The sequence below is a fragment of the Delphinapterus leucas genome, chromosome 1 (genome assembly GCF_059928025.1).
Source record: "Delphinapterus leucas isolate spDelLeu-1000000601 "Yukka" chromosome 1, BTC_Dleu_Yukka2, whole genome shotgun sequence".
NCBI lineage: Eukaryota > Metazoa > Chordata > Mammalia > Artiodactyla > Monodontidae > Delphinapterus > Delphinapterus leucas.
In genome coordinates this window covers 82870523-82892227 of record NC_143129.1, presented here as the reverse complement: position 1 = coordinate 82892227, position 21705 = coordinate 82870523, and the positions used below count along the sequence as shown (strand labels likewise).

The 21705-nt window shown below is 40.6% G+C and overlaps 3 protein-coding genes across 3 annotated transcripts; 1 reads left to right on the top strand and 2 right to left on the bottom strand.

The window, feature by feature from the left end:
* Positions 1 to 8067: 8067 nt before the first annotated feature.
* Positions 8068 to 8626, bottom strand: LOC149750642 (histone H2B type 2-F). The gene has a single exon (XM_089916400.1). It carries the CDS (start codon positions 8561 to 8563, stop codon positions 8183 to 8185), a length of 381 nt encoding a protein of 126 aa, XP_089772526.1. The 5' UTR covers positions 8564 to 8626; the 3' UTR covers positions 8068 to 8182.
* A 973-nt stretch (positions 8627 to 9599) lies between these two features.
* LOC111169737 (histone H3) lies at positions 9600 to 10090 on the bottom strand. The gene has a single exon (XM_022564161.3). The coding sequence runs from the start codon at positions 10058 to 10060 to the stop codon at positions 9650 to 9652; it is 411 nt and encodes a 136-aa protein (XP_022419869.1). The 5' UTR covers positions 10061 to 10090; the 3' UTR covers positions 9600 to 9649.
* Positions 10091 to 14742: 4652 nt separating this feature from the next.
* Positions 14743 to 15439, top strand: LOC111169761 (histone H4). The gene has a single exon (XM_022564210.3). It carries the CDS (start codon positions 14768 to 14770, stop codon positions 15221 to 15223), a length of 456 nt encoding a protein of 151 aa, XP_022419918.2. The 5' UTR covers positions 14743 to 14767; the 3' UTR covers positions 15224 to 15439.
* The last annotated feature ends 6266 nt before the right edge of the window (positions 15440 to 21705 follow it).

The window sequence follows — 21705 nt, the reverse complement described above, 5'->3', positions numbered from 1 at the left end:
CTTTATATCTTTTTATATGGCATTGTGGAGGAATTTCTAGGCTTCATCTTTCAGCTCCCCTATTTTCTCCCAGCTGTATTGATTCTATTCTGGACTCAGTCCTACTGTTGAATTTTTGTGTCAGTAACCAAATTTTAAATTTCCAAGATGTTTGCTGTTCTTGCTCTCTTCACTCTTAACCCATTTGCCATCTTTTTTGTCAGTTTTCTATCATTTAAGGAATTTGGGGTGCAAAATGGGAAGAATGCAACATATGTTTGGGACACTATCTTGAATTAGTAGATATTTCACTGTACATTAGAGATGAAAAACTTACGTAGCACTCAACAGGAGTTCCCTACTATCAACGGCAACAAACAGTTATTGAAATGTTGTGTCAAGCATCAGTCTAAGAATTTTTATATGTATTTACTCATTCACCTTTCAAAAACACATTATAAAGTAAGCATTACTATTATTCTCAATTTAAAGATGAGGAAACTAGGGAATTCCCTGGCGGTCCAGTGGTTAGGACTCAGCACTTTCACTGCCAGGGCCCAGGTTCAATTCCTGGTGGGGGACCTAAGATCCCACAAGCCATGCTGCGCGGCATCCCCCCACCAAAAAAAAAAAAAAAAAAAAAAAAGATGAGGCAAAAGCATAGAAGGTCCAAAAACTTGCCCTAGTCACACTACTGATAAAGAGCAGGGCTGGGTTACAAACCAGGTGATCTGTTTTATGAGCCTGCGCTCTTTACTAATACAGTGGCATACTCAGAAGATTTTAAGAACACGTCATCCTTCTACACTGCCAGATTATGTATTTACTTTGACACCTCTGTGCCGTTGTGGGGCCCTGCTACATGGTTATCCACCAACTCAATCTAGAAGACTCAGTCATGCTTGTAATTCATGTACATATATATTACTGTTTTCTCCTGTCAGGAAGAATAGTCAGAGTTGTTTTGTTTTACTCTTATAATCGTTGGGACTTTGCTATTTCCCATTATAAATGATTTGCATTTGCTAATCCAGAAAGATTTATCTATTATGCCCCTTCCTGCCTAAACACATCCCACAATCATAAATACAATGAAATTCCCTTAGACAAATGAAAAGATTCCTTCCTTTTTTTCCCCCTAGGCTAGGAATTGAAATTCCAATTCTACCTTGGTTAACTTTCCTGCTAATCCTAAAATTGTGTTCTCTATGCGTACTTGCTATTTCTGAAAAAAAATTCGCTTAAGAATAATTTCTGGGGACTTCCCTGGTGGTCCAGTGGGTAAGACTCCACGCTGCCAAAGCAGGCGGCCCGGGTTCCATCCCTGGTTGGGGAACTAGATCCCGCATGCATGCCACAACTAAAAAGTCTGCATACTGCAACTAAGAAGCCTGCATGTGGCAACTGAAAAAAAACAAGATCCCCTATGCTGCAACTAAGACCTGGCACAGCCAAAATAAATAAATAAATAAAATTTAATAATAATAATAATTTCTGTTGCCCAGTTCCTTGATATTAATGTGAAAGAATTGTGAAAATCAAAATTCAAATACTTAAAAAGACATCACAGGAAAAGTTGCCTACAAAGAAGCTCATATAAGCAAAATCATTCTTATTTGATTTTCATATTGCAGCAGGGAGGAGAAGGAAGAAGCCTACGAAAACAAGGATATGCTCCCTCACTGGAAGTAATCTTATGGTTGATGCATATACAAGTTAATCAGTATGCCTTTCTCCTGCTTATTCTACATGTTATAATAGGGGTCTTAAGTAAGTAGACATGCCAAACTATAGGAAATATACATCTCCAGAGAGAAACTCAAGTAGTTTAAGGCCCATCCCTAGGATTGGGAATTTTATTAAGAATACTGAACAGCCTTTGTCCAGGGTTATATCTGCGGTGTGTCTGAACTCTGTTTCACATTCCCTCTTGGCCTAAGGAGTTTTCCTTCAATGCATTTCAAAATGATAATCCCACTAACTGGAAACTAAGACCTACACAAAGCTCAAACATCATTGCCAACAACAACAAAAAATAAAGCCGATATCTTTAGGTATTTTCTGTTCCCCTGAATGTTAAAAACACTGATATCAAAAGAGTGATATGGATTTCCCCCTACCTTCTGATAATTTAAAATTATTGCCTTTGATCATGTAAAACAACAGAGATAAATTGTTCCTTATTTCATTTCACAAATCTGCATCCTCCATTTTTTGCCACAAGAATTCCTTCTTCTGGGTGCCTTGTGCTGCCTCAATCCCAAGATCAACTGAGATCTTGATCTGTCGATCTCTCTCTCTCTCAAAATACTCAGCCAGTCCCAAGCCATTACCTCTTTACCATCCTTGGGACAATACGTCAGCATCCAGGTTTGGATCCTTCAAGGCAAAATGCTAAAGAACTGTTCAAGCTCTATGAGTTCTCTTACTTTGCTCTCTGTTTCTGGTTTTGGCCATCTAAAGCAAAGTTCCTTGGATTGGTTGATAGTGATACTCTCTAGATTCTTATGCTTCTTTTTAGCAGAACCATCTGAAATGTCTCATCTATTGTGTAATGAGTTCTTGGCCAAAGAAAAGAAATATTGAGGTCTTGGGACTGCCATCTTACTTGTTTACCACTCCTTGGACTGTAGTTTGAGTAAGGAAGTCTTATATTCTTGGGGAAACTTTCATCCCTGAATAGTGACAGGAACAGGAGCTTCATCTTGAAAATACTGAGAGGAAAAACATGAAGTACATTAACAAGCAGAAACGAAGAACTCAGAAGTCATCAACCTGACTCCACCGAGCCCATGTTTGAATTTCTAATTAAACATTTCCCAAATATCTTTTGGTTATAAGGTGTGTCCTTCTCTGTGCTACCTGGTAGTATGCCTACATCATTTCTATTCATTTGGCTTGCTCTTGTGTTAAATCCTCAAAATTCAGAGCTTTCAACTCAGAAATCAGAAAGAAGTATTGAGATGAAAGTATTTCAATTTTTTCTGAAAGCATTGATGGGAGGTATTGCAAACATCATCTGATATATTTTTTTAAAGGTATTTGCCAAAGATTATATTGGCCTTTACAGAGCACTAGTAACAGACACTAGAAATAAGGTCTTTTATTATTTAATTCATTTTTTTCCCTTTTGGGACACATAGCAGATACTTAAAGATTCTACAGTGTCAGAGGCCCAACAAGTAAATTGTGGCATTGCCTTCTTGGATATTTTTAAGATAAAGAAGGTCTTACTGCTCTACTGCAAGATGCTTAGGGAGTTGACTCTCAAATCACTAGAAATCTCTTAAAGCACAACTTGTTGGGAAGGAAATGTGCTCTGGAGGTACAAGGGTGCTCATGCAAGTGCCTTCCCAGCCACAATAATGGGAGAAACACTGATCGAATATGTGCCATGTTCCAGCTGCTGTACTAAGTGCATTAAGTACATTATCTCATTTAATCTTCACAAGTCTTGAGGGTAGGTTCCATTATTTTTCTCATTTTACAGATGAGGAAATTGAGGTTCAGAAGAGTAAAGAAACTTTCCCAAGGTCATATAGCTCTTAGGTGGGTTAGCTGGGACTCAAAGCTAATGCCCATCACTACTACAGTACACTGCCTTTCAGCCAGTATCTTTTGACTTTTATAATTGGTTTGCTATAAGGGGTCCATGGCCAGAGACCAGGGGCTGGACTGTGACATGATAAATGTATGTTTGATCTCTTCCCCCAGTTTCTAACACAGAGCTCCTAAAACTCTTGTAATTCCCTGAGTGATAGGGGTGCTAAGGACATCATTTGTTCTAATATTTGGTCTTTGACCCCAATTCCTGACATAGAGCTCCTAAATCCCTTGGAATTTCCAGGGTAATAGAAGCATATTTTGTTCTAATGAGACGACTCTTGGTGGACTCCTGGGTAGCTTCAGGACAGGGGCTGGTCACCAGAAAGGCCAGGCTATGATTAGAAGATTGAAGCTGTTAACCCACACCCCCCATCCTCCAGGGAAGAGAGAGGGACTGGAAGTTGAGTTAATAATCCATCATGCCTACTTGACGAAGCCTCCATAAAAACCCCTAAACTATGAGATTCAGAAAGCTTCTGGGTCATTGAACATATCCACATGCCAGGAAGCCACATGGACACCCCAATTACACGGGGGCAGAAGCTCCTGCACTCAGGACACTTGCCCTATGTACATCTTCATCTGGCTGGTCATCTGTATCCTTTACTATATCCTTTATAATAGACTGGTAAATGTAAGTGTTTCCCTGAGTTCTGTAAGCTGTTATAGCAAATTATTGAGTCTGAGGAGGGGGTTGTGGGAACTCCTGATCTGTAGCCAAGACTGACAGAGGTGTGTGTAACCTAGGGACCCACTACTTGTAATTGGCGTCTGAAGTTGGTATAGGGGGTGGAGGGGCAATCTTTTTGGACTGAGCCCTTAACCTGTGGGGTCTGCACTAACTTCACGTAGTTAATGTCAGGATTGCTTGGTGTGGAAAACCCACATACTTGGTGGCCAGAAGTACTGAGAATAGTAGAGGAAACAAAAGTTTTCCTTTACTCTCTTACTGCTTCTGAGTTAGTGTAGGTAAGTATCCTTAAATACCCAACAACTTACACTATGAAGCTTCTAAACTGATTTGTGGACCATGGTGTCTGCAACTTCACCTAGACCTTCACTCCATATTGTGCTGTTCCCCATTCAGAGGGCAAAAGATTTTTAAAATCATTTTTTGTTAAAGCCAACTCTTAGAGTTCTGCATCTCATAAATCCAATCCCACTGCCCTCCCTCTCAACCACTCCTTCCCTCATCAATCTATTCATCCCATCAGTAGTTACTGAGTGCCCACTCTATTCCAGGTACAGCTCAAGATGATGGGCAAAGTGCAGTGAACAAAACAAAGTACCTACCTTCATAGGACTTACTCTGAGAAGGTAGGAGGAGAGTCAGACAACGTATTGGTTGGAGAACAGTCTACATTATTGTGCCAAATATTAAAAAAAAAAATGGGCTTAAACAAGATACAAGTTTATTCATCTCTCACGTCCAGGGTTAGTAGAACAGTTCTGCTATTCTCATCACATGGCTTCTGTTTCTGGGCCCAGAGTGGCTGCCATAGTTCCTGCCATTGTATCTGTAACCCAGCCAGAGGAGAGTGTAAAAAGGCAAGGGCAGTACATATCTATTCCTTTTTAGGACACAAACTAGAAATAATATGTATCACTTCCATTCATATCTCATTGGCTCAGAACTTTGTCTTATGAACAAACCCAGATGCAAGAAAAGCTGGTAAATTAGCCTTTAACTGAGAAGCCATGCACCCATAAAGCAGGGGGTTAAAGTAAGGAAAGAAGAACAGCTTTTATGAGTAGCAGTCTCTGATTCAGTAATAAACAAATAAGTAAATAAATACATTAGTATTCAGATGATACACGGAAGAGAATTTAGCAAGGTATGGGGACAAGGAGTACCAAGAAATGGGGGGAGAGAGGGAGGTGGGCTTGCTATCTTACATAAGTCAAGGAAGAACTGAAGAGTAATGGAAGTTTTGAGCAGAAGCCTCAGAAATGAGGAAGCCAGTCATATAAATATCTGGGGGAAAAGCTTTTCCAGAAGAAATGGCAAGCACAAAGACCCTGAGATAGGAGGGCCTTGGTGTATTCGAGGTAGAGCAGGGAGACAAGTGTGATGAAACAGAACAAACAAAAGGGAGAGTGGTAAGAAAGGAGGTGGATGTGGGCCATTGTATCAGTGTGGACCTTCTCTCTGAAGCCATATGGGGATTTTCAGTTGGGCAGGATGGTGTGGGAGTGACATGATCTGACTTAGAGGTTTCAGAAAGTTTACTCTAGCTGGTTTGTGGAAAATAGAGTGAGGGTAGAGGCGGAAGCAAAGAGACCAGTCAGAAAGTCATTGCAAATACCTGGGAGGTGTGATGGTGGCTTGGAGTGGGAAGACAGCAGTGGAAGTGTCGAGTACGGTTGGATATGGGACATGTTAAGCCAACAATATTTCCTGATAAATTTTACTTGGGATGACTGAGAAAAGGCTTATTCCCATGCTTTACTATAGTCATACCCCCTGCAAAAGAAAATGAATCTCACAGGGAACAAGAAAATAAAATTTCTCTCAAGCTAGGATCGTGGTGAACAAAGAAAGCTTCAGCAGGTTTGAGATGCTGGGAGCCAAGTACAATGAGACTTAAATTGCTTTGCGGGCAAGAGGGTGGGACAGCCAGAACTTTCCAATATAATGAAAAACCCTAAAAAATAGTCTATGTGAAAATTTTAAGTTTAAAGAGACATATTAAAGTGAAAAGAAAATGTTACAACCTGGATGAGGAGTACAGAAATAATGACACCTAGTCACAGAATTTAAAGGGAACGATGAAGAATTCCATTTTACAAAAATCAGATGATTAAAAAGTTGAAAGATGTTACAGTGAAAATTGGGTAAAACTAAAACTTAAAAAGAACTTCCCAGAGGATACTTGATGTATTGGTCGCAAATAAAATTCCAGGTGCACTTCATGGACTTGGGAAGGAGAGCACCTGTATATCCCCATCACCTAGCACAGGGTCTGGCACATGTAAATTCTCACTTATAGAGTGATTTTTCCTACCATAAAATGTGTTGTATAATGATTTCTTTTCTTTCAACTAGAAATTTTAGATTCTCATTTGAGTCATCTTTCCCTGGTCTCTTGTCTGATAGTCTCTAGGGAAAGATGACTCACTGAGAATCTTAATTTCCCAGTGAAAGAAAGAAATCACATACAGCCCACTTTATGCAACTTTTAATTAGATGTAAATTCGAACTCCTACATTACAAATGAATAAAATTCATTTTAAGCATTTTAAAAATTCATTTTAAATTCCCCCAAGTTTAACCAGGAATGGCTTAATTTCAAAACTCGACTGTCAAGTGAATTGGAAGCTAAGACTTTTCCTTTTGCCTCAAGGGTATATTTTATTTGGTAGAATATCCAGCCTTTTTCGGGATTGGTCTTGAGTTATGCAAGTTTTGAACTGAGAGGGCCTTAGAAATTCATCCCACATGTTAACTGCCCTTTTGTACACCATGCCCCCAAAATCTATTCTAAAAATATACACCTGAGAACACTAAAAACCACCTCACCAGTCCCCCACCTCCAACGGGACCTTATCAGGGAACTTCAGGAGAGGCACCTGGAAGTATGTTTAGCAAGCTTGGAGGTGGGCCTTATAACCAGGAGTTACAGAACCAAGACAAGGTCCTTGCCCTGGAGAAGATAATTTTCCTGTGGAGGAGTGTAAACAAGCACAGTAAGTTAAGTGCTGCTCAGTCTTCACCAAAAGCAGGATAGGAGTGGGGAAAGGTTTGACCTAAATGAGGATTAAACCCAGAAGGGAAAATATCCTGAAGGAAGGGAAGTCTTTGGGCACTGGGTCTCTCAACCTTGGCGCAAGGGTCAACATCATTCACCAAATAATTCTTGGTAGTGGGGGCTCTCCTAGGCATTATAGGATGTTTAGCAGCATCCCTGGCATCTACCCACTAGATGTCAGTAGCGCCCCTCTCCCCAGGTGATGACAATCAAAAATGTCTCCAGATACTGCCAATATCCCATGGGGAGTGTGATGGAGGGGGTGGGGTGGGAAATCTATCTGGTTGAGGGTCACGGGGCTAGGTAGGCCAACGTACTAAAGCATCTGGCGATGTTGAAAGTTTGTGACAGACACCTAGAGATTTATGTTAAAAACAGATTAAAACATTAAGGAACAGCAGCAACTGGGGAAACTATAGGGCTATCTGTACGCTAGAATAAAATAAAACCCAACTCGCTTAACTAGTTTAATAAGAGACAGCCCTTCCCCGCTCCTCCTGTACCTAAGCTCCCACTGAGGACTCAGACTAGGTAGGAACCACCTTAAGGACCAATCACTTGTTACCAGCAACATGACACATACCACTAGGTGGCACCACTGGACCATGGGAGGTCCTAGATCTTAACAGGGCAACCATTCAATCACTGTCCCAATCTAGCCCCACATCCAAAAGCACTCGTGATCATGGGCCCACCCTACCCAACCAACCAACCAACCAACCAACCAACCAACCAACAACTAAACCCACCTTTTATCAAGTGTTTACAGCCACTTTCCCCGATAAATTAAGTGGCTCTGAAAAGAGCCTTTGGGGTAAAATAGATGTTCTAGTTCGTCTCTTGCACGCTTACTTCGAACTGGTGTACTTGGTGACCGCCTTGGTGCCTTCCGACACGGCGTGCTTGGCTAGCTCGCCGGGCAGCAGCAGGCGCACAGCCGTCTGGATCTCCCGGGACGTGATAGTCGAACGCTTGTTGTAATGCGCCAGGCGCGACGCTTCGCCCGCGATACGCTCGAAGATGTCGTTCACGAAGGAGTTCATAATGCCCATGGCCTTCGAAGAAATGCCGGTGTCTGGATGAACCTGCTTCAGCACTTTATACACATAAACAGAATAGCTCTCCTTCCGGCTGCGCTTGCGCTTCTTACCGTCTTTCTTCTGCACTTTCGTGACAGCCTTTTTGGAGCCTTTCTTAGGAGCAGGAGCAGATTTTGCTGGATCCGGCATCTTCACACAGGAGAATCCCCACACGCCAGTAGAAGTGATCCCGACTACACCGAAGCAGGCTGGTTACGCGCTACTTATAGAGCCTGTATGCAAATGAAGACTAGCACAGTATTACGTTTTTATTGGTTAATGTCCAACAGTGTCGTCATAGAGGGGCGGAGTCCATGTAAATAAGGTTCTGCCTGCGCTCCCTCAGTGGCCCTTAGAACAAATGTCTTGTTAACCAATCAAAATGTTCCATTTCACACTAACCACTAAATTATGTAAAAAGTAGTTTCACCTGTTTGTGGTCTTTTGATGTTAATTGGTTTTCACTTTTACTTGGAGATCTGAAGTGCCAGCTAAAGACAAGTTAACTTTCTCATCTTTGCATCATTTTACTCCTCTGTACTATGTGGAAGTTTGATTACGGTTTTTGCAACAATACCTCAGCCCACATTTTATTTTTTTTCGCGGTTTGCGCCTCCTGTCTTATGCAACGAGGAAGATGGGTTCTTACACATCTCGGGACTCTTGCCCCCATTTAGTTGAAATCCCGAGTAACTACTTGGGGACCGAGGATTTTATCTAACATCCGGCCTAGTTCTAGTAACTGTACAATCGGGCTGAAAACCCAGATTGCCATCCCAACAGTTATCACATAATGACGGCCTTCTAAAGTGTCACTTAATTTCAGTATTCAGATTTGTGCTAACGTTTTGTACTAGCACTTTGGAACGCGTTACAAACGACTGGTAGAACATATTCTATCCTCTTGCAAAGTTTAGCAAGGTTGGCGCTCTGGACTAAAATCAAGCCAGCAAATAAAAGCAGTACTTGGCCGACACGACCCAGACCTTGCCTCTGGTGGTCCCTCTAGCGTCTGTCTGCCTTAATTCCATAACCTCACCACCCAGCACGTGCGAGACTCCCCGACCCACTTTACCCTTAACACTTGTGCATTAGGAACTCACCAAGCTTAAAGCTGGTGAGTTCCTACTGCTCTTTATGAAAACGTGGGTACTCTTTATGAAAACAGCTGCTCTTTATGAAAACGTCGGTGGCTCTGAAAAGAGCCTTTAAATCGTCTAGCTTAAAACGTGTGCCTTAAGCCCGCTCCCCGCGGATGCGGCGGGCCAGCTGGATGTCTTTAGGCATGATGGTCACGCGCTTGGCGTGGATAGCGCACAAGTTCGTGTCTTCAAACAGCCCCACCAGGTAGGCCTCGCTCGCCTCCTGCAGCGCCATCACGGCCGAGCTCTGGAAGCGCAGGTCGGTCTTGAAGTCCTGCGCGATCTCGCGCACTAGCCGCTGGAAGGGCAGCTTACGGATCAGCAGCTCGGTCGACTTCTGGTAGCGCCGGATCTCCCGCAGGGCCACGGTGCCCGGCCGGTAGCGGTGCGGCTTCTTGACGCCGCCGGTGGCCGGCGCGCTCTTGCGGGCCGCCTTGGTGGCCAGCTGCTTCCGCGGGGCCTTGCCACCGGTCGACTTCCGGGCAGTCTGCTTCGTACGCGCCATGCTATCTCACTGGTTTTACTCCCCAGCCCGTAGGCAGTCATATTTATAGACATAGCCTCGTCTTGATTGGGCCAGAAAAACTAGGAATTTCCGAACATGTAATCTCATTGGCTAGAAATCAATCCTATTTATTGGGCAGAAGATTGTTATGCTAATCTTTTATAACCTCCCCTTTCCAGTACTTTTCTATAATCTTATCGATCACAGATTTTTCTTTTCAGACCTTTTCTTTAAACTGCTGTAACGTTTGTAAGAGCAATTTATAAAGTGTTTTTACACGCTTGGGATTTATATATTAGCAGGTTCTTTCGAAATGCAAGCATGCCCTAGGTTTCAGCCTGCATTTCCACTTCCTAGTTACTGTAACTCCTCTCCCATAGCTAACATTTATTTAGCTTCTGACACCGAGCTAAGCAAGTCAGAGTTACATTATGACTGAGGTTCAACAAAATATGTGGTTGAAGGAACCAAAAACTAAACTTAACGTTTACCTGATTCGGATCTCCGCCAAAGCTGTGTGCTGACTGGTACCAATTTACAGAGTAGAGCCTTCAGCCTTTTCCCCTTGGAATGCGGTTTCCTCCTCCTCAATCCATCAATGGCTAATTTGGTCCTATAGATGGAACGCTTTAAGTAACGGACGATAAGACCAGAAATATTAATTTCTCCTTTACAATGGTGAAGAGTTTTAAATAAAGTTGCTTATCAGTCAGATTTAAATTTGAAGTGTCAAAGCAAATAAATTTTTCGTTGATTACTGAGTTGCTAGCATATTTTCTTCAATAAAGTGTTTTCTAACGCTTAACGTTTCATATCTTTTCTATTCTCGGTAAGGAAATTGAAGATCCTTTGCCTTTTATTTCATATGCTTTGAAGAATTTCTCGGAAAATTACATGTAATAAAACAGCAGTTACCAATGCTTTAAATTGTAATAACTGACATAAAAACTTTTACTCGTATGCTTATTTGATTAAAAAAAATTATTGCATCCAAATCTTATAAAAACTCAAGCCTGAGAACAAAAGCAGCCCCCAAGAGGCTCAAAACTTACCTCTATGGTCTCAGTATGAATGACCATCTTCCTGAAGTCAAAATAAAATAAAAGTGATTTTGAAAGGATTTCCTGAACGTTAAACACAAGGTAGAAACTTATCTTTATAACAATCTGTGATGTATGGCTGCCTTAGAAGTCACCTTTAATAAGAGAATTCTGATTCATATTAGAATCCTTAGGCAGCAGCAATCTCCTGCTCTAGGGAGAAGAGCTAAACTGTCAGCGCAAAAGTGTAGCTGATGTGAACAACTGTTACCTCCTCCTGTGGTGGTTTTGTAATAATGTCTTACATATACAGAGCACTACTCAGTATTGTAAAACTCTCTACATACACTATCTCATTTAATCCCAACTCTGTGAAATAGATGTTATTTTCCTCATTTTACAGATAAATAAACTGAGTCTCAGAGAAGTTATGGCTCATCCTGGATAAGCAACAAGGCCTGTGTAATATTCTAAAGCAAAAGAATGAAATTATAATGGATTTCCAGTTTCATCAGGCTTGGGGTATATTTTAAAGCACTGAAGAATCTTCACAACATACGATCGAATTACTCAACTGAACTATTCCCATCAGAAGAGGAAACTACCCCAGGGCAGGTGTCGATGACAGCCCAAATCTGCCCAACCAAATGACACATTTCTTTGAAATGTTCTTTTTTTTTTTTTCCTTTAATGTATGCACTCTTGGCCAAGCTGTATGGATGTGTTCATTTAAACAAGAAAAAGATTCTCAAGCTATTTATATAGAATCTAACACTAATGGGACTTATATTACCTTTATAATGTAGAGAATAAGAAAATTCCAAGAGTCTTCCTCTGGCTTAATAAAGAAATTGAATAAGAATTTCTACTCAAGAACAGTGATGCCAATTTAAATATTAACTCCGGGGCAACAAATCAAATAAGATAATCAGAATAGTATATCATTATGGGTCATAGGTAACATTTCTCTGAATATAACAATCTGATATATGGTTGCCTTAGAAGTCACCTTTAATAACAGAATTCTGATTCATATTAGTTCAACTTCGCCTATTCTCCACATTGGACAGAGTGATACTCCTGTGAGCATTCTCAATACACCACTTTATCAGAAGCAAGTTTATAATAAAGAAGAACCTCTGCTTTGCTGCAGCTGTGAGGAAGAGGGAATATTTCTCTCCTTTAATATTTCTGAAGTTTCTTTCATCAGAAATAATAAGAATCTGCAGTTTTGAGACAGCACTGAAATTTCACTATTTAGTACTGACGAGGGGAAGAAAACAGGGATGAGAAGCTTAAATTTTACCATAGGGAATAAACAGGCAAGAGAAAATGTTAGTAAGTGAATTATTAGGCATATAATGTTTTGTATGCGCATGTGTTTCTTTTTAATACAAAAGTAATGAACTAAATTAAAATATATGTTTCAGGAAGGCAGTTTGTGTTTAGTTTTTGACTTCAAGCACTGCCAGGGCTTCAATTATCCCATTTTGAGACTGAATCTTTGGTTTGTGGGTTAGTCAGGCCATGTGCCTGCTTCCCTTTCATTTTGAGTAGCTTGCAGCCCTAGACCAAATTGAGAAGCCATGATTTTGAGCTTTTTTTCTTACCCCATTCTGAACTAAACTCATTCCCCCAACAACCTACTCATTGATTAAACACTTCCTCTTTTCTACCAGTCCTTAACACTACTGCCTGTACTGTACAGTGAGGGGTTGTGTAGGGGAGGAAGATTTTTCCTTGACCCCCTTAGGGTCCCTGGCTGGGTCTGAAAATTAACAAAGACAGATTAACAGGAAAGAGGGGTCAGGTAGGCCTCTTAGGGAGAGTAGATAATTTTTAGGAAAGATGAATGGACCCGTAGAATAGATGGGAGGTATGATAGTTTGTAAAGTTTGAGTTTGGTGTTGACTTCTAGTCTCCTCTCCTGTGACAAGAGTCAATCTTCCCTGGTTGATGAAACCACCTGGGGACGGGATTTCTGTCAATTGGGTTCCTTTCCAAGGATCTGTCTTTAGGCAGATGAGGGGAGTTCAAAGAAACTCTGTCCCTGCATTTGCTGTTTTTCAAAGTATTACTGCTCAAAATAATCAATACACCAAAGCAGCATATTTTGAGGTAGCATGTCCTGAATTCCTACAGTCATGTTTTGGGGTGGCATATGCTACTACCCTTCAACATCTATTGTGAATTCCAGGGTGTTGATTTAGGCATGTGATGCATGATGGCACCATCCAAAGAGCGGAGAGAGAACCCCATTCTTATGGGGTGGGGGGAGGAGAATATATTCCCTCAGCCCCCACGAGAGTCATACCTTGGAGATTTTAAGTTTAAACATTTTGATTTTGGGGGATTTTGAGTTTAAAATGACTAAAGAACACCCAGGAGAATCTACATGTCTGGAGCCTAGAAGTTTGGATAAAGATATAGATTTAAGATTCATTAGCATATAGAAGGTTGAGCTGAAAGAAGGAACATAAGTTGGTTTTTGTTGTCGTTGTTATTTTTTTTAAACATCAAAAAAATAATGTCTCAGAAAAAAACATAATTATTTCTGACGCAGAAACCATATCTCCTCCTGTATTCTACAGAAGGCCCTGGTAATGAACGTGTTATCAGTAGAATCCCGATTTCATAAGGAAGTTTCTGGTAATGACTCTCAATATGGAGCAGATGTCCTCTTGTGAAACCCAATCCAGCAAACTTTGCTAGCTCCATGTAGGGCCTCAATTTGGGCACTGAATTCTGGCTGAAAACAAGGGTCGGATTTAGAGGATCTGTAGAAACGGAGGTACAGAGGCTCTTCAGTCTTCTTTCTATATATATTGCTTCTTTCAGCAGAGCTTTGCATGACAGTGAGTTGGATTCACTGACCTCCATGTTAGAAATCTTGCAGTATACAGACCAATTTTCCTAGGATCTGAGTTCTCCTAGATGAGGTGAAATTCCATGCCTCATATCAACAAAACAGAGACGAGACTCGGGAATTACAGCGCTCTCCCTGCTTCCGCCTCCACGCACATCCAAGGTGCCGCTGCTCTTGAGATCGCCTACTGGGTCTGTCAGGCTAATTGTGGGAACCGCCTTTGCTGCAGTTTTATGTAACCGTGGTTCCGAAGCCTGGGATCCTTCTGTCGGTGTTGTACACGGCGCTGGTGCTCTGTTCTCCTTTCCGTTTCTGGATTCCATTTGCTCTTCCTCTGGTCATCTCCACTATTCCTTTCTTCCTAGCCTAAATTTAATGCCTTCCGGGGGAACACGGGGAGAGAGACAGAGGCGAAAACAGCAACGGGATCCGGAAGCTGGGATCCGAATTCTCCCGGGGACTCTGGCAAATAGATCTTTTAAAAGACTGGAGCCCGAGAGGGGAGGGGCAATATAAGAGTCAGGGGATTAAGAGATACAAACTACTATATATAAAATAAATAAGCTAGAAGAATATATCGTACCGCACAGAGAATGTAACTGGTATTTTATAATACCTAAACGGAGTCTAATTTATAAAAATATTGAATCGCTGCCGATACACTTGAAACTGATATAAAATTGTAAATCAACTATACTTCAAAAATAGACAAGTTAAATAAATAAATAAAAATAAACGGTGAGAGTCCGTTGAAGGGAGCTGTGGAGGGTGAGGGAGAGATAGGGAAACAGCAGAAAAGAAATGACGAACTGTCGAGGGGGTTGGGCCCATTTAGACAGCTTCCCGCCCGCGCGCTTTCGGTTTTCAATCTGGTCCGCTACTCTTGTATATCAGGGGAAAAGCCGACCTTGCTTGTCTCAAAGGTGTTTTCAGACCTCGTCCGCTATGTCTGGAAGAGGGAAGGGCGGCAAAGGCTTGGGCAAGGGTGGCGCTAAGCGCCACCGCAAGGTTTTGAGAGATAACATCCAAGGCATCACCAAGCCCGCCATCCGGCGTCTTGCTCGGCGCGGGGGTGTCAAGCGCATCTCCGGCCTCATTTACGAAGAGACCCGAGGTGTGTTGAAGGTGTTCCTGGAGAATGTCATTCGGGACGCGGTCACCTACACGGAGCACGCCAAGCGCAAGACGGTCACTGCCATGGACGTGGTGTACGCGCTCAAACGGCAGGGACGCACACTGTATGGCTTCGGAGGTTAAGCTGCAGCTTCTGTGCTACGTGACAATCCAAAGGCCCTTTTTAGGGCCAACCACCCAGTCATCAGAAGAGCTAGACACTTGCCTGAAGTATAGGTAACTTTGAATTTGGGGGTTGGTTAGTAGTGGGATCAGGAGTCTAGGAGGTACCGATGCCCAAAAGTGCTAACAGCCCTGAAAACCCGAGTCACTTACCAAAAGCTGCCTTTCACTTGCCTGCGTCAATTTTTGCTAGCCTGAAAGGCTATACGTGCCCCAGATTTAAAGCATTTTTCAGTTTGCTTTTGGGCGTGTATCATTTGTAATCGTTGGACCAGACTGTGGAAAGTGGTGTGTGTGGGTTTCACTTACCAGGTCTACAGTGAGGGAGTGGGCTGGGCGGCTTAACGCTGTGCGCACATTGGGTAATTGTGTCATTACAGTCTGCTCAATTGGAAAGGTGCAAAAGCACTAGCAAAACCAAATCCAGTCACCAACCATTCAAAACTGAAACAAATATAGGTTGTTAGACCAGAGATGAGCTCATTAATACAATACTTAAGTACATCTGGAAATTATCTGGCTAGTGTATGGAAAGTGTTTTTGGTTTCCTGTGTTTTTGGTGTTAAAGGCCCCTCACAATTATCTGCTGAGGGTAGGGCCTGTGCGTGCACGCGTACGCTACATTTAAGGGAGAATTTAGTTTATGAGGTTTGTCTTTCAGTGATAACATTACAAAGAGACAAATGCAGAAGCAACTAAGTGTGAACCTTATATAAAATCTGAGCAAACTATATAACCTTAATGTGAAAGCAAGTCTTCAAGAAGCAGTTCGGGTATGTGACTTTTCCATTAGGGCCTGTTGTAGCCTAGAGTAAGAGACCGGCAGAAACATACCCACCATCAATACAGAAACCACAATTTAATTTTTGACAAGGCAAAAGTAAATTCTCCTTTATATATATATATATATATATATATATATATATATATATATATACATGAAGCCATTCTCTATACTATCACTTCTAAACCGCCTTGATTTGAATTGAAATGTAGGTCCACGCCTCTGGTCCTTAAACCTAATTATAGTTTTGCAGCTATTACATTTGCAAGTAAAAGATTTTTTTTAGTGTTCTATCTAGGCTTATGATTTTACAGCTAAATTTGGCTTGTATGTAGCCAAGAAAAAAATTCTACAGAAGAAATTTTGTCAGCTCCCAAAAGATAAGCCAGCTATTGCATTATTGGTCTCCACACTTGGCAGCTCTCATTAGCATCAAACACTTGGTGAGCTAGGTTTAAAACATGGTGCTTAGCAATGGAGATGCCAGAAAGTCAAAGCATGTGAGACTTGCCTGTAATAGCTTATTATCAGAATAGGGGATAAAAATAATACATACATACATACATATACATACATACATACTAACATACACAGCCCAAAAGTACATGGTGGCACATATTCGGTATGACGAGAAATGTAGCCGATGATTACTATAGGAGTCAACACTACAGAAGTCACTGGCTGATGGGAAATGAGCAAGCTTGGCTGTGGAGGTGGGGCTTGTGTCAGACTGTTAAGAAGGAACCGACGGACTTCCCTGGTGGTCCAGTGGTTAAGACTCGGCGCTCCAATGCAGGGGGTCTGGGTTCGATCCCTGGTCAGGGAACTAGATCCCACATGCTGCAACTAAGACCCGGCACGGCCAAATAAATAAATAAATAAATATAAAAAAAAAAAAAAAGAAGGAACTAAATGCCTGGTATCCTATTAAGAGATACAGTAAAGGGGAGGGGGAGGATCAGGGGGTGAGAGGCAAGAATAACATTTGTGACGATGTCCAAGTGAGAAATAAATAAGAGGATTCAATGGTCAAGATGTTTCAGCTTTCCTTTAAATTAAAATCTCAACTGCAACTGATGGCATTTGTATTTCAAATATCACTGTGATTTTTTTTTTTTAACTTTAAAGGCAATGCAGATTGAATATATCTGATCCTCACTGAGATACTCTGGAGAAGGAGATATCAAAAGTTTGAAAAGAAACCAAAGAATAAAGGAAGGGGGTGGGGGAACATGTCCATTATCTAAACTAGTGGTTCTCAAAGTGTGGTCTCTAGTCTAGGAACATCAGATCACCTGGGACTTGTTAGAAATGCAAAATCTTGGACTCACTCCAGACCTATTGCATGAGAAACTCTGGGAGGTGAGAGCTAGCAATTTGTATTTTAAGAAACCTTTCAGTTGATTCTGAAACACATTAAAGTTTGAGAATGACTGATCTAGGTAACAGTTTTTCTTTAAATCAAACAAAAATATTTAGAATCTGAGTTTATATTACCCTAATTTTTTACCATAATGTTAAATTTCGCTTTCTTTGATGGAAAAGAAAAACGTTAGGTGAATGATCCTAATAAAATTTTGTAGGACAAAATATTACAGGAGGAAAAAGTTAAAATAGCTTATTTCCTAAAAGCATTTGGGGCAAAAAAGAAGTATGAATAAAAAATGTAGTTAGCTTGTTTTACTAAATATTATTGGTTTGTGGGGTTTTTTTTAATATTATTTTATTTATTCTTTTATACAGCAGGTTCCTATTAGTTATCCATTTTATACATATTAGTGTATACATGTCAATCCCAATCTCCCAGTTCATCACACCACCACCCCACCACCACCGCTTTCCCCCCTGGCTGTCCATACGTTTGCTCTCTACTGGTTTGTGTTTTTGACAGTATTGAATTTTGTAATCAGTGGATATGTTTCTTTTATTTATTCCTAAATTTCTCCAAGATCTTGTCCTTTAACCATTAATTATACATCTTCTTTACAGCGATTTTAATAGTGATCCCTGTTCCCACCTCGTCTACTCCACTAAATACTATTATAATAGGACATGACCGAATCCTCTGTTAGCCATATCCAGCCTGTGAATATTGCCAAATTACAGTATATGCATTATGCATGTTTTTGTGTTAATAAATGGCTTTTTTGTTGTTGTTCTTAACTATCTGTAACAGTGAGGAATTAATGCTCTGATTTCCTTTTTTGTTTTGCTTGTTTGTTTTTTAATTTTATCTTATTTGGCCGTGCTGCAGGGCATGTGGGATCTCAATTCCCCTACCAGGGATTGAACCCGTGTCCCCTGCATTGGGAACACAGAGTCTTAACCACTGGACCGCCAGGGAAGTCCCAATGCTCTGATTTGCTAACAAAATAATTTCCTTCCCATTTCTACCCCTGAGTGGCTCAAATACTCTCTGTAAGCCAGCCCTGGCTGCCAAGTCTTTCCTCCCCTGGGTGAATTCAAGACTTCCACTAGGATATATATATACAAATGATTCTTGCCCAGTCTGCATGTCTACTTCCATTACCATGGTCATAGAGGCACTTAAGTGTCCCATTGGCTAATCAGACTTCACAATGGACCAGTCTGAAGTCTTACCTTTCCTTTCCAGGCTCCCTGTTTCTCTGAATAGCAGCATTATGGTCTAGAAGACTGGATGCTCCTGTCATCTTTCACAACATTCTTATTTGCTTCCTTTGAAACCTTTTACTCTGAACTTTATATTCTATCTATTGATGAACATGTTATTTCTCTACTTGAGCCAAAAGGATAGAATTATCCTTAATGCAGAATATTACTAGTATATATAAATATGTATGGATGTATAGAGAATTATCAGGAAGAATGTTCACAAAAATTTGAGTGATTTATGGATGTTGGTTTTTGTTATATTCGTCGAACATTTTGAATTGTTTGGTTGTCTTAAAATAAGAATGTACAATTCCCCCCACCCCAGACAATCAGAAGATATAGATAGATAGATTGATAGATAGATAGATAGATAGATAGATAGATAGATGATACATAGATAGGAAGATAGTCTAGGCTATATGAACCATGGCAAATCTTAACTTTGCCAAAGTTCAATTTTCTCATACGAGTGGCCACCAGCTCTTCATTTCCTTTCTACCACCTCACAACGCAATAAGACTGAATGCAATAACTTCCCAACCATTAAACACAAAATCCAAGTAGCAAAGGAAGAGAAGAGGGGGGAAAAATCAATCAAAGAAACACAAATCCAAAATCAAAACCTGACTGAGGAAAATTCAATCGTGAGTTCACAAAGTTTAGCCCTGAGCAGGGATTCTGATTGGTTGGAGAGGGCCCACGGCCTTAAGAAAGAAACTTTGCAATATCAGGAAACACTTAACATTTTGCTCATCCTGTCTAAGAGGGACCGTGAGATTCAGAACTAAATAACAAACTGACCAAATCTAATTGCTAATGTCCAGAGTCAGTTATACCAAAACTTTTAGATTGGAAGCTTACAGTTTAGCAATACCTATCAAAAAAAACCCTTCAGATATACTGAAAATGTACCCCAATTATATGCACAAGGATAATAAGTTGTAACAGTGTTTTTAGTGGCAAAAATCTGGAAAATACTTAAATATTAATTAATATGAGTCTGAGTAAATAAATTAAGAAATATCCATTATGTGAAAGCTGTGCATCCTTTAAAAAGAATAAAGCAGATTGATTCAAAGGCACTTTTATATCTGTAAGGGTTGAGATAGAAGGACTTCATATATATATATATCTCAAGGTCACACCCCTTGCTTTTTTCACTTTTATATTTATATATATATATACTTTTTTCACTTATAGATAAAATATATTTTTAAGGAAAAAGAAAACAAAGGGCAGGATAGTGTGTCTTCTGTGTAAATTGTCTTAAAGGAATATTGGTAAATAAATAGAACTGTATTGGTAAATAAATAGAACATTTTTCTGGAAGTACATATTAGAAATCTGTAACAGTTATTACCATTATGAAGAGGAAATAAAGTAGGAGACTGGGAAGAGGAGGATTTTACTTTTCATTTTATTCCTTTCTATACTGTTGGATTCTCTCTCAAGGAAAGTATCACTTTTAGTGTGTGTGTGTGTATGTGTGTGTGTATCAACAGAAGTAATCTAGAGAGTAGGATTATGAGCCACTTTGTTTTTCCTTTGTAAGTCTTTATTATAAAAAACACTCAATGTTTTCAAAATATAGGAAGGGGGATAAACCATCTCAAAATGGCTAGCATAGTGCCTGGCACATGGCAGACAATAAATATTAGTTAAATCTTAAAAAATAGAGTTTTATGAATTGAAAAGGAAGAGAATTCGCTAAAAAGAATTCAATTTTATAAATTGAAAAGGAAAAGAATTCACTACACATATGTCTATTTTTCAGCAGGCAATCCTCTGGGGGATTTTCCATACCAGTCCTTTGGTTTTTTTAGTTAATGAGGCCTGATGATAGGTCTGCTTCTCAGCTGGGCTCACCACACCCTAAAGAGATGAATCTTGGAGAACCTTGAAATCAGGCAGAGGAGATTAGACACAGTAGAATAGAGCCTGGAGATCTCTGTTGATTCTTGAGCAAGTTGAGAGTGATATTTTGGGAAGGTTAGTCTGGCTGAGGTGTGCAAGGTGGACTGAAGGGGGCAGAGAATTAGAAATTGAGTTAGGAGGCTGTTGCAAGCCTTATAGGGCCCTGGACAAGAATAGTGGCAGCAGGATTGAAGGAGAAAAATAGATGGAGATGGAAGGAGGCACAGTAACCTCTGGTTTCTCTAACCATGAAGTGGCCATTGGCGTTGAATTTAGGTACCACTCTTTGATTTGAATTAATTTTTATTTTTTTTAATTTAGTTACTTTTAATTAATTAATTTATGTCTGCGTTGGGTCTTCGTTGCTGCGTGCGGGCTTCCTCTGGTTGCGGCAAGCGGGGGCTACTCTTCGTTGCAGTGGACGTGCTTCTCATTGCGGTGGCTTCTCTCTTTGCGGAGCATGGGCTCTGGGCATGGTCTTCAGTAGTTGTGGCACGAGGGTTCAGTGGATGTGGCTCGCAGGCTCTAGAGCGCAGGCTCAGTAGCTGTGGCGCACGGGCTTAGTTGCTCCGCGGCATGTGGGATCTTCCCGGACCAGGGCTCGAACCCGTGTCCCCTGCATTGGCAGGTGGATTCTTAAACCACTGTGCCACCAGGGAAGTCCCTGAATTAACTTTTAAACAAGAGAATAATGAGTAATAGTTCCCATTTATTGAATACCTACTATGTACCATTTATATTGTTTGCATAGTTTTCAAATCTTCAAACAACCCCAAAAGGTAGTTATCCCCATTTTCAAAGCAAGAAACTGACGTTCATGCAGTTTAAATAACTTGGCATTCTCTGATACATTACGATGCTCCTGAATCTTACTAAAATATTTGCCTAAAATTTGAAAAGCCCAAATAATCTGAGGATCTTTAATACATTTGCTACATTTATTTAATAGAACCATATAATATTGATTCTGGAAAAGACCCAAGAAATCATCTGATCCAATGTCCTCATGATATTTTTCCTCTGCTTTTAGGACAAAACTCTACTCTATCTTCCCTTCCCCACCAGATCGCTAAGTGGTGGAGATTCCTGAGAGGCCCCTTCTTTGATCTCC